General features: G+C 45.5%; 2 protein-coding genes across 2 annotated transcripts; one reads left to right on the top strand and one right to left on the bottom strand.

Annotated features, from left to right (window-relative positions):
- Nucleotides 1–4,947: 4,947 nt before the first annotated feature.
- Nucleotides 4,948–9,776, top strand: LOC128713968 (acetylcholine receptor subunit alpha-like). The gene is made up of 10 exons (XM_053808846.1): nt 4,948–4,996; nt 5,064–5,203; nt 5,294–5,629; nt 5,751–5,866; nt 5,957–6,125; nt 6,219–6,355; nt 6,772–6,921; nt 7,177–7,305; nt 8,520–9,225; nt 9,576–9,776. The coding sequence occupies exons 1-10, from the start codon at nt 4,948–4,950 to the stop codon at nt 9,774–9,776; spliced, it is 2,133 nt and encodes a 710-aa protein (XP_053664821.1).
- A 3,125-nt stretch (nt 9,777–12,901) lies between these two features.
- LOC128713979 (uncharacterized) lies at nt 12,902–14,422 on the bottom strand. Its single transcript, XM_053808857.1, has 5 exons — nt 14,285–14,422; nt 13,724–14,208; nt 13,360–13,644; nt 13,051–13,118; nt 12,902–12,972 (listed from the first exon to the last, which is right to left on the bottom strand). The coding sequence occupies exons 1-5, from the start codon at nt 14,420–14,422 to the stop codon at nt 12,902–12,904; spliced, it is 1,047 nt and encodes a 348-aa protein (XP_053664832.1).
- Between the last annotated feature and the right edge of the window lie 1,760 nt (nt 14,423–16,182).

Raw genomic sequence — 16,182 nt, 5'->3', positions numbered from 1 at the left:
GTGTCATTGTGCATCCCACTCTCGCACTTGTGTGGTTTGTAACGTCTTACCAAAACGGAAGATGCTTGTACCAGTGTGACGTCACAGTTGGCTATGGTTTTGCAATCTGCAGACGATTAACATCTTTTTCTTAATCACCTACGAGAGAATCTTCAATAGAGTCCCACTCCAATGAAACTCATCTACTACTATGTCAATGAAAGATGATTTGCTTTTAGCCGTTTTTGGCAATTGATTTGGATACGCGGAAGGGAAGGTGTATGGCACTGTACAATGTACATTTTTTGGGTATTTTGAATGAAATGCATACACGATCGAAAACCCGTGCTGCTGCTGCAGAGAAGAATTGTTTCCTACTCTAGCAGATTCACGTGCTGTATAAAATGTGGCCCTCTTTCTCGTTCCTCCTAGGCAAATGAGCGCACACATACACATACACACACACACCGTGGTTCGATGAATGTTGAAAGGTAGCTTGCTGGGATAATGGAGTTTGGGAACTGTTCTTACCCAAAGGCAAGGTTTCGGACTCTGGCCTGTACACATTTTCTTTGTTTCCCTATTTTAGGGAATGCAATTTAATGACCGAGAAGGTGCGTCAAACTGCTTCACACGATTTACACACACACACACACACACACACACACACACACACGACGCAAAGGTGAAGGTGTGTACGATGGGGGCTTCGCACCGTTTGTTGAACCCCACCGCCGCTTACCTGCCCTTCCCTGGCCACTAGCTGCTGTTGCTACTGCGATGGTAACCTCACTGCGTCCGATGCTGCATACGAATACTACGGTACTGAGAACTCTACCTTACCGATGCATAAACACAGCCACGCTATCTCGCTCAATCTACGCAACCGAGGTCACGCTCTCGCTCGCGCGTACCAGTTTAAATGACCACCGTCCAGATGACAGCTGGTAACAGCTGAGCGGAAACCCAACCATGCAGTGACGACATAGCGGGACCGAACTGTCAAACCGTGTAACGTCAGCGATGCTTGATTGCGCTTTGCCAAAGCAATAAAACAAAGAAAAAATGTTACCCGGTTCGTTTTTTTAAAATGTTTAAACAAAATGAAACCATAACATGCATTCTTTTGTTCCACTCGTTAGCGTGGACCGCAAATTAATGCGCTTTCATGAGAAAAAAAGCATCCATCAAGAAGATTGCTAATTATTATTCAAGATAGCTGCAATCATAATGAGCTGGAGCATATTGGGGATATTATTCAATGTTTTATTCATCACTGAAAATGATTAATTTTTCGCTTTATATTTATTTTATACATACACAGACTTCTTTTGGTGTATGTCTGAGCAGCTGCACCGAGGAAAATCGCTCGGAAAGTGCCCGTTTATATCAGCAATGCATAACCCTTACCGGATATATGCGAAGTCCTTCGATATTCCTGATGCATATATTAGAAATGTGTAAAGGGCAACATAATGTACGGGAGGTGAGCAGGTAGACCTATACTATAGGTGAATATTCCAAACTGATTGACTCCCAACATACATCGTTGTAAGTCGAAATTTCGCTTACATTTATGGAGATGAACGTGCGCTTTACAGGAGGAACTGTGATCAAAATTTCATAGCATCTCTACGGGTAGACTACACGTGCTTAGCATATTTAGATGTTGCAGATCCCTCCCATACGCCGCTAGTTGCCTTCCTCCCACCCTACATACCCATTCCGTTTCTGTGTCCGCTGATCAGTGACACTTGCGGCATTTATAATCAAACAACAGGAAAACCAATTCGACAAGCGCTTGATTGATCCTTACTGATTGATAGAAGCGAAACTATCGCCAGAGTGGGCGTGAAAAAAAAGCTGGGGGTTTTGTCGCATTGTTACCCTCCTACGAAGCCCCCTCCCCTCCCCCCTCCTCCTTAAACGCTTATCAGTCGGTGTCGGCGGAAAGTGGCACATTTTTGCCTTATTCATGACAGCTTCCGAAAACACCTCGTCCTCTTATCAGAGGTGTATTAGCACAGTTCGTTTCTTCTTTTGTTGCTTGTTTTTTTTTTTCTCGTTGTCCCACGACCGTTTTCCCGCTGTGTGACACAGTGTGCAAGGATGCGCGCTGGTGGTTGAGTGAGGGGAGGGGGAGACCATTGGGAGGCTTGGTATGGGACGCGACATGCGCATTCGCGACCCCCCAATACCTGCCCAGAACCGATATCAGAAAACGCAGAAATATATGTGTACCGTGCCTCCTATCGTTATGCTGCCATTAGGAGCACACCAAGCTCTTCCAGTGTGAAGTCGGTTCTGTTACTGCTGCAGCGAAGTGCTTTCCACTTAACGTAACTATTGCGGTACCAAATGTCCGCCACATCTACCGTGCGGTCAAATGTGCTTTCATTTCCGTGAATCGAGGCTAGTTACGTGCTGGTTCGACGTTGTGCTTTTCGTTTTGGTTAGAATCCCGTACCAGGGTTTTGCATGCTTGAGGCGCACACACAGCGCCAAGTTGTAGACAGCAAGTTTTTGGAGGTCGTTACCTAGTACCGAGCTAGTTTTGTGCACAACTTCTGATACAGAGAGAATAAAACGCAGGTTACTTCCCAGAAAAAAAACGACCCACAACCGATCAGTGCAACAACTCACCTCGCCAAATGGGGAGGGAAAAAAAACAATGTGTTTATTTGCCACTCTTGTTGCGGTTTGTTGCTTCTAATCGTCCTTTGTGTCGATTCCGCTGACCTAGCCAAGCGCAAGTTGACGCGCAGTCCTGCCCCAACAATGTCCTGATAACAGAGTTTTATCCCACGGCAGGCATGCCATTAGCTCGCAAACGCACCACCGGACTATTCGCAGGCAACACAATGCTTGGCATCGCACCAGGGCTGAGCTAAAATTGTTCGGCGGGGTCACGGTTGGTACGAGGTGCGAAGGGCGGAAAGGATTCTAAAGGCCCCAGAGCTCCCTTCACCTTCGGAACCCACCCCGGGAACTGAAGCGTAAAGCGAAGGAGATGAGATTGGGCGCTGATTGGATATCCATAACCTGTGCCTCTGTGTCCCTAATCGAAGAAGGCTCGCTTCGGTGCCTCTGGTGTTAAGAACGGAATGTGAACGTTTTGTGTGTGTGATAGTGTGTGAGAGAGTGATTTCCATGCCAGCTCTTTTTTTTTCTTTTCTATCCCACATTTTCCCGCTAGTGCGCTCAACCGTACCAACACCGTCCTATGTAGATGCTGGCCTAGAATTTGTATATACCGCGACCCAACATAGCTGGGCGAGTTCGTAAGGCGAGAGATACCATTCGGCATCCTTGTGTTGACATAAAAGGGTGCTTTTGTGGTGTGCCGTGTGTACCACGAAGCGCGTTTTTGGGCTCGTCGGCGTCTCCGCTGCACCGCTTGTCGGCGATGAAATAAGGCGGAAAGGTGGCTACCAGAAACTCGGTCAACAATCAAAAACGAATTAATCATACAATCTACCGAACCGAAGACAAAGAAAACTTTGCGGTGTGATAGGCGGTATCTCACGGAGATACCTCCCACCCCCCCCCCTCCCCCTACCCCTCAACGGAGGGAAAGCTTTTCCGCAGCGGTTTCAGTGCTTCTTCTCTGCATCTATCCTTCTTGGCGTTGTTAGTTGTGCCGCGACGGACTCTGCACGGCAAATGTGTGCAAATTCGTGCCTGATGTTTATAGTGTACGTTAATCTAATAATGTTTACATTGGACGGTATGCCAACGGAACGCCTCAACGTGAGCCGCATTTTGGATAATGCGAATAAGCGAGAGGAGAGTCGCTGTCCGTCGTGCCGTGCAGTAGTAGCGCTTTTAGTATATAACTCGTTTAACGGTTGGGAACGGTGGGGAGGGAAAACGTGAAACCTATAGCAACAAGATGTCTTTATTCGTAGGGGTTCCGAGCACTGTCGCTAAATTCGCCTAAGTATGCGAAGTGCCACTTCTCGCGCTTTGGTGTGGCTACAGTGTGCTTAACCTTCACCAGTGTGTTGCAGGGTGTTTGCTTTGCAAGGACAAGCGCACCATTTCTGTTTGCTCGCAGTCCAAGCAATTTGAGATGGTTGAAGTCCGCTGTAATGCGATACATTTCTTTCCGGCGTGGTGCCTTTTCGATGTTTTGCCGATATGCTCAACCCACGCCGAGCTGGGTGCTGTACATCTGCCAAACCTTTACGTCTTTGCCTTTGCAGGAACAATGATCACTTCTTGACCAGAGGATATCGACGCGTTCAACCCCCTTCAACCCCACGACATCATCGTCCAGCGTCCTTTCTGCCAGCTCGCCGGTGTGTTTGCAAAAATGTTTCTGCAAAAAGTTCTCTCAGTGCAGCAGTAGGGCCCAGCGAGTCCGGGTTCGGGGCTTAGCCGTATCGTCTCGCACGCGTACCAACGGATTCGATTCGCCACGTACCAGGTGGAAGCGATCAAAGGGCGATAAACAAAGCGAGTAAAATAGACGACGCACAACGTAGATTGAGAATTCGATGTGGGGGAAGGATCTAGCATCAAACGCTCAAAATCCATTGCTCAAATTCGGCTCCCACCCATTGCGAACAGGGCAGGAAGGGACGCAGGGCCCGTAACTGGAGCGACAGGCGCAACATTTAGAAGCGTCGGGTGAAAGTTTGTTGAGTTTTTTTTTTGTTTGCATCGGCAAGTCCACGGCCCGATAAAACCACAGACAATCGTTATCAACTCGTATCTCGCAAGACACGCACTACTATCAACTCGTTCCCCTTTGTATCTGCTGCTGACTTGGGAAAACCATCATTCGAAGACTATCCAATTCGCATTGACGAGATATATATGCCGTCATCCTGAAGTGCTCACGCCCCTGGTAAGATAAGTTCATAGATAGGAAAGGTGTGTAGCACGTATTCCTTCGGGGTGCCGAACGGTAGCGAAGGTACATAGAATAGGTGAGGATTGGTAGCACCAGCGAGGGGGAATGCGATGAGGCTACTACACGGTGTATACTTCACGATATTTGCCGTCGTTTCCGGTAAGTGAACAGGAACGCTCAAATTCTGCGTTAATGCTGCATCGTTCGGTGTTTGGCTCGTTTGCAGTGTGTGGTGGCAATCCGGACGCAAAGCGACTGTACGACGATCTGCTCAGCAACTACAACAAGCTTGTCCGGCCGGTAGTAAATGTCACCGATGCGCTAACGGTCAAAATCAAGCTCAAGCTGTCCCAGCTGATCGATGTGGTAAGTGCAGCGTTGAAGGTGGCGTGGATGCGGCAAGAAACGGAGAAACCCATCTGACCAACACGCGCCCGTGTTTCGTGCAACTTCCAGAACTTGAAGAACCAAATCATGACCACGAATCTGTGGGTGGAGCAGACCTGGTACGACTACAAACTGAAGTGGGAACCGAAGGAGTATGGTGGCGTGGAGATGCTGCACGTACCCTCCGATCACATCTGGCGGCCGGACATCGTGCTGTACAACAATGCGGACGGTAACTTCGAGGTGACGCTCGCGACGAAGGCAACGCTTAACTACACGGGCCGGGTGGAATGGCGCCCGCCGGCCATCTACAAAAGTTCGTGCGAAATCGACGTCGAGTACTTCCCGTTCGATGAGCAGACGTGCGTGATGAAGTTCGGCAGCTGGACGTACGATGGATTTCAGGTATACAGCGGATGATATGCGTTGCGTCCTTTTTTTTTGAGATACTCTGGCCGGTGGATCAACAATGTTGTCCCAACACGCTGTAAAAATCGGATATCTCTGATGTCTCCCTTTTTTGTAGGTGGATCTACGCCACATTGACGAAATGAACGATACGAACGTCGTCGAGGTCGGTGTCGATCTGTCCGAATTCTACACGTCTGTCGAATGGGACATCCTGGAGGTACCTGCCGTAAGGTGAGCGAAAGAGGGGGGTTTTATAGTGACCGCCCCAGTCTTCAATGTACCTGTTAACTGCATTTGTTTTTTTCCCCCCCCCAACCACAGAAATGAAAAGTTTTACACGTGCTGCGACGAACCGTACCTCGACATTACGTTCAACATTACAATGCGCCGCAAGACGCTGTTCTACACCGTCAACCTTATCATACCCTGCATGGGCATCAGCTTCCTCACCATACTGGTGTTCTATCTGCCATCGGACAGCGGTGAGAAGGTAGGTAACAGTGGAGCCTAAAAGGATGCACTTCCGGTCGACTTACTGAAAAGCCTTCGTCGTTTCTCGTTCCTTCCCAAACCCGCCGTACAGGTATCGTTAAGCATATCCATTCTGCTATCGCTGACTGTGTTTTTCCTGCTGCTGGCGGAAATCATTCCGCCCACATCGTTGGTGGTCCCGCTGCTCGGCAAGTTCGTCCTGTTCACGATGATACTGGACACGTTCAGGTAGGTGCAGACCCGATGTTTCACATCCGGTAATTTCCGGCTAATGGCGGCTTCTGTCGTAATCCTCGCTGACTTGGCGTGGCGTGTTGGTGCTGTGGTTGCGGTTGAGATAAAATCCATTTCCGGTTCCGGTTTGTTGAAGCACCGAGCAACGGGGTGGATTTTTTATTTTATTTTGCATGTAAATGGATTTTACGCTTAATCGCGTTAACCCTGTACGCCATATCGTCCAGACATTGAATATCCCACAGAGAGTTCCTCGCTAATGCCCAGATGTTGGTAGATTGCTTTATTTGAAAGAGCGTACTTCCGTTTTGAGCATAGATACATCCTTTTCCCTATTATTCGTCTGGTTACACCGAGCACCGAGCCCGTGTGCTTCCACACTCATCACATTTGCCATCGTATCGTTCCAGCATATGTGTGACCGTGATCGTGCTCAACATCCATTTCCGGTCGCCCCAAACCCATACGATGGCACCGTGGGTAAGGACTATCTTCATCAACCATTTGCCCAAACTGCTCGTAATGCGTCGCCCGATCTACCAACCGCTGCATCACTTCAGGTAAGTTAGACAACTTTCCCGCCTCCCACATCCAACGGTATCACATGTTCGTGTGTATGGGGTCGATGCCCGAAAAACCCAGCATCTTCCTTCGTCGGAGCTGCCTGCTCCAATGCCTCGTCTGCATACCCGGGCGTCCCACCGTACGTCAACTCCCTGTCCGGACGCCCGATGTCCACGTTGCGCAAGTCGGTACGCTAGTGTATCTGTACAATGTATCTTCTTTTTTCCGGTCACCGCAACGTGCCGAAACAGTGCCGCCTCCCAGCGGTTCATGCTGCGTTCGTGCAACAGCCTCGGTGACCATATTCCGCCACTTCCGCCCACGATCGCATTCGATCCGTCGGTACTGCTTGATCACCATTTGCTCGATTCCAGTGAAAGGTAAGGGTGGAGCTGCCTGGTTGCGCTGTGTGCGTGTGTGTAATTTCCCGTGCGAATGTGCGCGTTTGCTGACGTACCTTTTATTTCGTTTGTTTGTTGTTGAGAGTGTAGATATGTGCATTACTTTGATGTTTGTTGTGTTGTTAAACGTTCATGCGTTGCTGTAATTGTTGGATTTCGTGTGTGTTCGTGATAAGCTTCTAACGGGGCTGTATACTCGATCGATGAAGGGATGTGTCCGTTCAGCCATATCTCATATCCGAACCATCAGCTTCATCACGATGTACGTGCGCCTTGCGGTGTGGGTGTCAATGCGTTCTGCCAGTGTGTGGGTCCTTCACCAATATCCCGCTTTATCCGTTGATGGAATGTGTTGTTGTTTGTTCGATGTAGACATTCTTTACAGGAGCGACGATCGCCGGTAAATTGTTCCCTAGCGTACGTATAGCACCATTCGCTGTGGAGTCATCGAAACAGTGCTAGCGGCGCACTTATCGGGTCGAGACTCTATCCTGCTCATCATTACCAACTCCATTCTCCACCAATCATCTGTACAAACATTCACAGTATCATCTCGCATGATGTGTGCCCGCCATCGCCATTGTCTGCGCCTACTAGTTACTGATTATACTTCTGTGTGTGTTGTGTGTGTGTGTGTTTTGTTAATTACTTCCCTTCACAATTTTGGATGCTGTTGTTAGTTCCGTTCATACCACAGTTGCAGTCCATTTATTTCCAAAAAAAAAACCTCCATTTGGTTGTGCCTTCTGTTGGATTTTGTTCACAGATATCTTCGGGATATGAAACTGCCACTATCCAAACCTCCAATGTATATATTCCTACACGCTTACAAGTGGCCCATCAGCGAGAATCCTTGCATTTGGATGTTTGTTTTTATTTTTTATCCTCTTAATGCTCGTCTGTTCCGATTCGATTATCGCCGTTGATAAAAACGTTCTTCCGCATCACGCCAGCAATGGTGAATATCGGGAAGAAGGTGTGCTTGTGGACCTTTGTGGCAATCTTGCTTGTTTCCTTTGTAGTGCGGTGTGGAATGAGTCATTTATCCGATCCCTTGCTTTCATGGCTGTTTTCCGTGACAGTAAGGCTTGCAGTGTTACCGTTTGCCTCCTTGAGGCGGTCGCCTGTAATTGTTAACACACTGTTCACGTGCCTGTACCGTGTTAACTAAATCTTGTTCCGAATGACTGCAGCCTCAATACCTGCCGACTGCACGGTAGCCCGACGCACCTTCACAATCATCGGTCGGGCGGTGGTCGACACCATCACCATCATCACCATAACGCGCTGGTCCGTGGCATGGACCTGATGGATGATATGCCGCTGCCATACCACGACCACAACCACCACAACTCGCCGATGTCACCGATCAACTTTAATCTGCTCAGTACGGCTAGTACGGCGGTACCGAATCCACAGACCATTACCGGTGCCACCACCGGTACGGGGTTACTAGATCCGAACAGCACCTTTCACAAGAGCCTTGCAGCGGCCAACACAAACGACAGCAAGGCAAACGCCAACCTGATGCTGAAAGGTACCGCCGCAACTGGTGGCGGTCACTTGAGCTGCTGCAACAGTCTGTTCCTGAACGATCTGCAACAGGCGGCTACGGCCGCGGTTACTACCGGTGCGACGACAGCCGATTTACTGCTGGCCGATAATGGTGTCGCGGTACCGCTCAACAACAATCTGCCCACCAACGTGCTGCCGAGCGGGATGATTATCAACACGACCGATACGGGTACGACGGTACCGACGGGGGCGGCATCGGGTGGCAAAGGTGACAAGGCGGGCCAGAACCGTAACCGGTGGCTGGAATGCCCCGAGCTGACCAAGGCGATGGATGGGGTGACGTACATTGCTGACCACACACGGAAAGAGGAGGAAAGCTCAAGGGTAGGTACTGGGGATAGATGTTGGCAGCTGGAGTTTTTGTAGATATTTCTTCTGATGTTCTCTCACTACTACATCATGGTGATTTTCTACCTCTTACTTTGGCATGCGACTGAGAAGAACAATGTTATCATAAAGATAGATAATGTGGATGAGTGTTCTAACCTTTAGAAGAACCAATTAGTCAGCTCACCACAGTTTTTGGCGTTTCCAAATTTCAAAAGTCCTCAGAATTGTCCAATATACACGACCAACTCTACTTAAATCTTTTTTTTTTTTGCTTATTTCACTTTTGACACTCCGACAATTTTAACTCTTAATATCTTAACATAATACGGTTCACCTATCCACAGGTCAAGGAGGACTGGAAGTATGTCGCTATGGTTCTCGATCGGCTGTTTCTGTGGATCTTCACGATAGCGGTCGTGTTCGGTACGGCAGGGATAATTCTGCAGGCACCAACACTCTACGATACGCGCGTTCCGATCGACATCAAGATGTCGGAGATTGCCACGACGACGGCGAAGCCTTACATCGCCAAACCCATACTATAATGTGTGGTTGTACGTCGCAACAGGGCGGAGCACGGAACAGGTGTTTTCTTTTCAAGTGGATTTGGAAGCCGAGATGTGTATCCTTCTAGAGTCCCCGTACATCTAACTGAACTACTATAAACCTACACCGACACCTATCCACATTCACACCAGACACAACACACACGCGCATGCACACGTTGCCATGCCTGTTAAGTAAGTATGCAGCCCGGATTGGCTGTTAATTGGCTAGTAGTGTATTAATCTAAGTAGTAACTTTTTTAATGGAACTGGTCATCTTCACACACCTTGACACATCTTGACATCCTTCCACCTTCTCTCAAAACCAGCGCACCTAACCTACACATGAAACCACATGCATATATAACGCGTGCAGCCTAATACATGGCGGTACGTTTTAGCTCAGCAGACCAATCTAACTTATTCAATTCCATCGCTTAAGAAGTTGTGCTGCCTGCGTTTCGCTCAGTCTCACAGCTGGGTGCATCAGGTGTCACTGATTCAAAACCAAACAAGAAAAAAAAACAAACCGCATTACGGTCGGTTACTACTAACGCTGCCAGTGTTGGCGAACATCTTATTCACACACAAACACACTCATAAAGGGGTTTCTCCTCGAGCAACGTTTTGCTTGTCGGGGCACTGGACGGTGGTGTGCAGGTGGCAAAAAAAAAAAACAACCGGTGACACTGTATTGTGAAGCGGCGCAGAAGAATTCCGTTCCGTCAGTAGTTGATTTTGTGTTTGTTAAAGTTTAATGGCTTGTCTTTTGCTACGGAGTGCACCGTTCGGAACGTTATCAGATCCTTTATATTTAGACGTTCCACCGGAGATGTGTGCGCACATAACGAATGCCTGCTAGCGGCTCTAGCAGCGGGTGTCACGGACTCTAGTGCAAATTCTGTTACTTGTGCCACGTTGTGCGCTGCTTGGAGAAATTTGTTCTCGGAATGTGGAAGCCACAGCCGTGACTATCGTAATCGTTACTTTTTTCACTCACAGTCCGTACAAACGCCTAGCATTCTCTTAGACGTGCCTCCCTGACCGAGCGGTTTTTAAAATGGACGGGAGTGAACAAACTGTTAATCGATAAGCGAATACTAAACACACAGCCAAACATACATGCAACAACCATACAACAGCAGTATAACACAAAAAAAACATGGAAGTGCAAAAACGTGACTTCTACCGAAGGCTAACGTAGTGTTTTAAACCGCAAAAACCGACAAAACTATCGCGAACTGTCACGGAAGTGGTCGGGTTTTTAAACGAGCTAGTCTTTTTTTTTGCCGGGGCCAAGTGGGCGGAGGGTTACTTCACTTGCATCGACCCGTGAACGAACACGTGATCAACACTGAAGATGCAGCTTTTTCGTTCCTTTGCCAGACACATTCCATTCGGTGTTCAAAACAGTATTTGAAATTCCTACGGTATCCTGTGAGAGTAGAGATATAGGATGCAGTATCATAACAAAAAAAAAAACCTACACAAACGTGCAAAAGAAAGATGTTAGTCTAGGGATTAAAGGAAATATTGTATATAAAGCAAGACATCCTTACCATTCAACGCATCCAGCAACACCTCTTCTTCTGTGGTCTTCATAACGTGTTGTAGGGCTTACTGGCTGGCTAGCTGTGATTTAGTTTACCCCAGCAGCCAGGTGATCAACTTATTGGAAAAATACTATTCCGCTGTTAGACCGGACCCTTCAGCACTTTAACGCCCCGGAGTTGAACGCTTCACAGTGTATAAGACTCGCAGTCAAACACACACACACGTTTCACGGAACTCACACAAAATAGTCTCACAATCAGTAACTATTAGAAAAAAAACATACACGCTCGTTTTCCATATTCATAGATTTGCGGCTCGCTTTGAGCAATACAAGCAACAAACAACAAAAAAAAACCGAATTATTAACGTTCAACGAAAATATAGATTATATGAAACAGAAGTGCTAGGCCAGGAAGAAATAAGGTGGAAGAGAAAGTATAAATTAGGGGTGAACAAAGGAACCTAAGAATAAAAAAAAAACAAAACACACACAGAATAGATTCTGATAGAAGATTGATTTTTATAATAATGAAAATTTGAAGTATTCAGCAGATAGAACAAAAAAAACTCACTCAAACAAACAATTATATTAGTAATCAAGTATAGTAGGCGCAACGAAGTAACGTAATACGCTCAAAAAGAAAAACAAAAACAAACAAACAAAATCCGCAACAACACGGTTTGGATCGAAACGATCTTTTCGTATCCCGGACGAAGTTGCGGGAGTAAACTAAAACTGCTTCTCCGGAAACCAAAAAAAAGGAGATCCTTCCAACCTGTCTTCGCAGGAGGATTACCTCAAACGATTCGGGACGTGACGGGTGGGATGGAAGCACAGCCGAAAGACGCGGGATGGAAGTTTGAGAGTTGAACAGATGAACAACAAAACAGAACAAAAACTAAACAAACGAAAATATATGAAGGAAAGACACTGGAGGGGAACCATAGTTAACTTATGAACAAACAAACAAGCTAGCATAATATATTAAAAGCAGACAAAACAACAAAGAAAAAAAAGAATATCTGAAATAAAAAAGAAACAAATATCATACACGGAAAAAACTTTTAACGAATTTTTCGATTTGCGTTAGTTTTGTTTGTGCGAAATATGAGAACAACACATCGAAACATCCCTTGATGCAAAACCGTTTCTTATATTCATATCTGTATAAGTTAACCGCACCATCCATCGCTGCGATGCAGAGCAGTGCGCGAATTTTTTTACAGCCTAGTAATGCTTTCCCTAGTTCTCTTAGAAAAAGGTGATTCTTTCCTATCCTAACCTGATGTTCTCGCGTCCTTCCTCCAAATTTGCTAGTAAAGCTATCGATTGATGATGCGTCGCGTTTGTTGTCTACTTTCGTTATTCGCGTTATTCGATGATTCGTTTCGCTTGTTGCGCGCAAGCAGGAATGGATATTGTGGATTAATGGATAGAGGCGGGTAAAGACGGGAGGAAGGAAGGGAGAGACAGAAAGAAACAGAGATACAGAGTGAAAGTCGCAGTTTCATCCAGTCGAGATCATTATGTTCATTTGATTGTATAAATCCTGCGTTCAGTGGTGAACCAGCTATTTATATTTGTCCAGCTGCTCCTTGTTTTCACGCAAACGTTTCAGCTTTCGCTTTAAGGATACTACACCTACAAAACAAAACAAAAAAAAACGCAATTAGAAATACTACTTTATGGCAATGTGCTGGATTTAACTGCGTCACTTACATTTGATCGTCTGGAAGGCGGTCAATGTGGCTTTTTCATTAGCTGGTATGCTTTTTGTTTTCCTATTGCTGAAATTTTTTGTTAAAAAGATATAAATATATTCAAAATAATCTTAATATAAAAATAACCCTGCGGGCAATTATGAATGGAGTAATAACGTAACGAGTACCCTTTTTAAATCATTTAAATAAAGGTGGAATTTGAAAACCTAGATAACCTTAGGATTGAGATTTGAAAACAATAAAATCCAAATGTTCCTAACAGAACTGGAGGATGAAATTGAACTTAACATCAAAAACGTTGCATTACCTTTGGTGCAGCATCAGCTCGAGGTAGGCATGTTCGAGGTTGCGGAAATGGCGAAAACTTTGCCAATCGTTCGAAAGAATGCATCGTATGGCCGAACCATCTCCAGCACAGTCGTTCGGATGCGGATGGTAAATTTTGTGGTATAGCAGCTTCAACAGCGGCGAGTTCCAGACGCACGAGCAGTACCACAGCCAAAAGCACAGCTTGAGCGGGAACAGCTCACGGCGCGCATAGAGAGTCGGTATCAAGAACTCGAAGGGTAAAAGGTTTAAAAATAAATAAATCCTGCAGAGAAGAGAAAAAAGATATTTATTGTTATATTGTGTGCGGATAGAAATAGTGCAAACTTGAGCTTTTTTCTTACCAAGTGCCACACACCAGCAGCACAAGAACCGTCAGCTTATTGTTATGCTTGTGGTCCGTTTGAGAGGCGTACAGTAGGAATGTTTCCTCGAACGTGGTGTAAATCGCCAGGTATAGGTTGAGCAGGATGCTGTAGTTTTCCAACCGTAGCGTGAAGCAACACAACAGCAATGATGAGCAAAGGGCGCTCGAGAATGCAACCGAGTAGTCGCCATTGGACAACTTCGATACCGTACTAAACACCCGGAACGATACGAGCACAACAGTGATAATCTCAAATTTGGCCGGATCGCAGGCAGTGGCAAAGATGGCATTGTTGTACTGTGGGAAGTACTTGCCACTCTCACGGACCACCTCCGGTCGGATCAGGAGCATTTGATAGAGTAGCAAGAAAGTGGTTGCGCTCGTGTAGAAGGAAATATTCCACAGGTGTTGCACGATCGGTCCATGCTTACGTGCTTTTACACGACCCAAACGCAACAGTCGCTGCAAAAGTGTCCAGAAAAAACAGAAATTCAACAAGTTACTATAGTTAATATAAGCCATCAAACTAATCACATACCTCCACCAGTCGCCGGAACTGCAGGAAAATGATGCCCAAGACACAGCTCAACCAGAAGATGCTATTCAATGTGTCGCGCAGGCTGCGGTCGCTCGACACCAACCAAGAACGAAGGGAGCGTAGCTGAAGCAAAACCATGTCAACGAAACGCGTGTTCCTTTACTAGCCACTACCGGCAAGATGTGTACACTCATTTAATATCAAAGCTCGAACCGATCGGTATATTATTATCCAGAAGGATGAAAGGAACCGCGTCTTTTAGCTACCTAAAATACACACACAAAATTGATCTCGTTCCGGCTTGCGATGGTTGTAAAGGCTTCCGCTTCTGGTGTGGTTTTGACGTTTGCTACCTGTCATCCGGGAAAGAATTTTCATTGGATGCTTTGATTTTTCACAAACTGTGTTGTGGTTGCTATGGGACACATTTAATCTAATTAATTGGTTGCTGTTTTCCCACCCGGCAGAACACAACCACTGACGGACACCATTTTAATGACAGCTGATCAGTTTCAAAACATAAACAAAACACCCACACCGTACGGTATAGTGGGGCCCAAAACTTCATTTGTGGTTTTTGAAAAAGTGAAAAAAATAAATAAATAAAAACACAATTTAACTACAACATTTAATATTTTAAATCATCTCATAAACGGTTCAAACCGTAACTAAAATTAAGTTATATTTTTTCGCTTAATAAAATCCAGAGTACGCGTTGTCAAGTGTATTAACCCTTGAATGCGCATACAAACAAACTTGGACTATTGCAGCAGCCTGTATTTGGTTCGAAATAAAAAAAAAACAATTGTCACATAGTGTAAAAGACCCGCATATTTTTTTTATTATGTTTATTTATTTTAGTGCGTTTTCGCTTCTTTCAAAGTTCTCCAAGTGTATGTATTTGATTTAATGTTGTTGTGGAGAATAATACCTGAAGTACTAGTTAGATCTGGTGTAGTTTATGGATAATTTTGATCTCCCAATAGTAATCAATACATCCTTAGGACGGTTAATGTTTGAATCACCTTGTAATATGGCGCAGGCGCTCGATCACATGATCATTTGGCCATGCTTACAGTCGGGAAAGTATGAAATTAAATTGGCAAATGATAGAGATACATCACACAAAGATTTCTATGCATGCTGGAGATTAATATAAATAATGTAATGTTCTTGGGGAACAAAGTTCAACAATGCTAGCATGTAACAATCAGTAACTTAGATGGATGTATTTTAAGGTGAACCAAAGAGTACCTTCTCTTCTATTTCAATTCTCGATTTCTTCTCTTTTCCCAACTTTACTTTTTTTCACTTATTTCTGCCATTTTTTTTTGCTAGTTTCCCATCTTTACTACCATCCACACATGCACAAGCTTAGAAATCCGTAAATTAAATTAGACCCGTTCGGAGAGTATATTTTTGAAAAGATTTTTTTGTGTGTGTTTATTGTCAAACAACGATGAAATTGGTCGTTATTTTTTTGTTTTGTTTAGTACGATTCGGAGAAATTTAAAACCTTTTAATTACGATTTCATCTTACTGTTTTCATACATTCCGGTATATGACTCTAATAAGGCACCTCTTATTCGATGCCAATCCGTTTCCGTCCCACTGCTACCAATGCCCCCACATATCCTCCCAAACCTATGCCAAGAACAACTTAGGAAGGGGGGGGGCTTGCCGTCAGTTAGGTCAGCACATCGATCAGTAATTATCATCGTAAGATTACATTAGAACAACAATACTCAAGATAAAATAACATCTTATTTGCTTCGCGCACCCCGACCCACTAATACATCAATACACCGTTCTGCTTTTATGTCTTCCTTTTTTTTTTTAATACCGCTTCTGCTCCGCAGGAACGCAAGACTTGTGCTGTGACTTTTGCACCGGTATGC

The sequence above is a fragment of the Anopheles marshallii genome, chromosome X, assembly GCF_943734725.1.
Source record: "Anopheles marshallii chromosome X, idAnoMarsDA_429_01, whole genome shotgun sequence".
Taxonomy (NCBI): Eukaryota; Metazoa; Arthropoda; class Insecta; order Diptera; family Culicidae; genus Anopheles; species Anopheles marshallii.
This window is presented reverse-complemented; position numbering and strand designations above follow the sequence as displayed.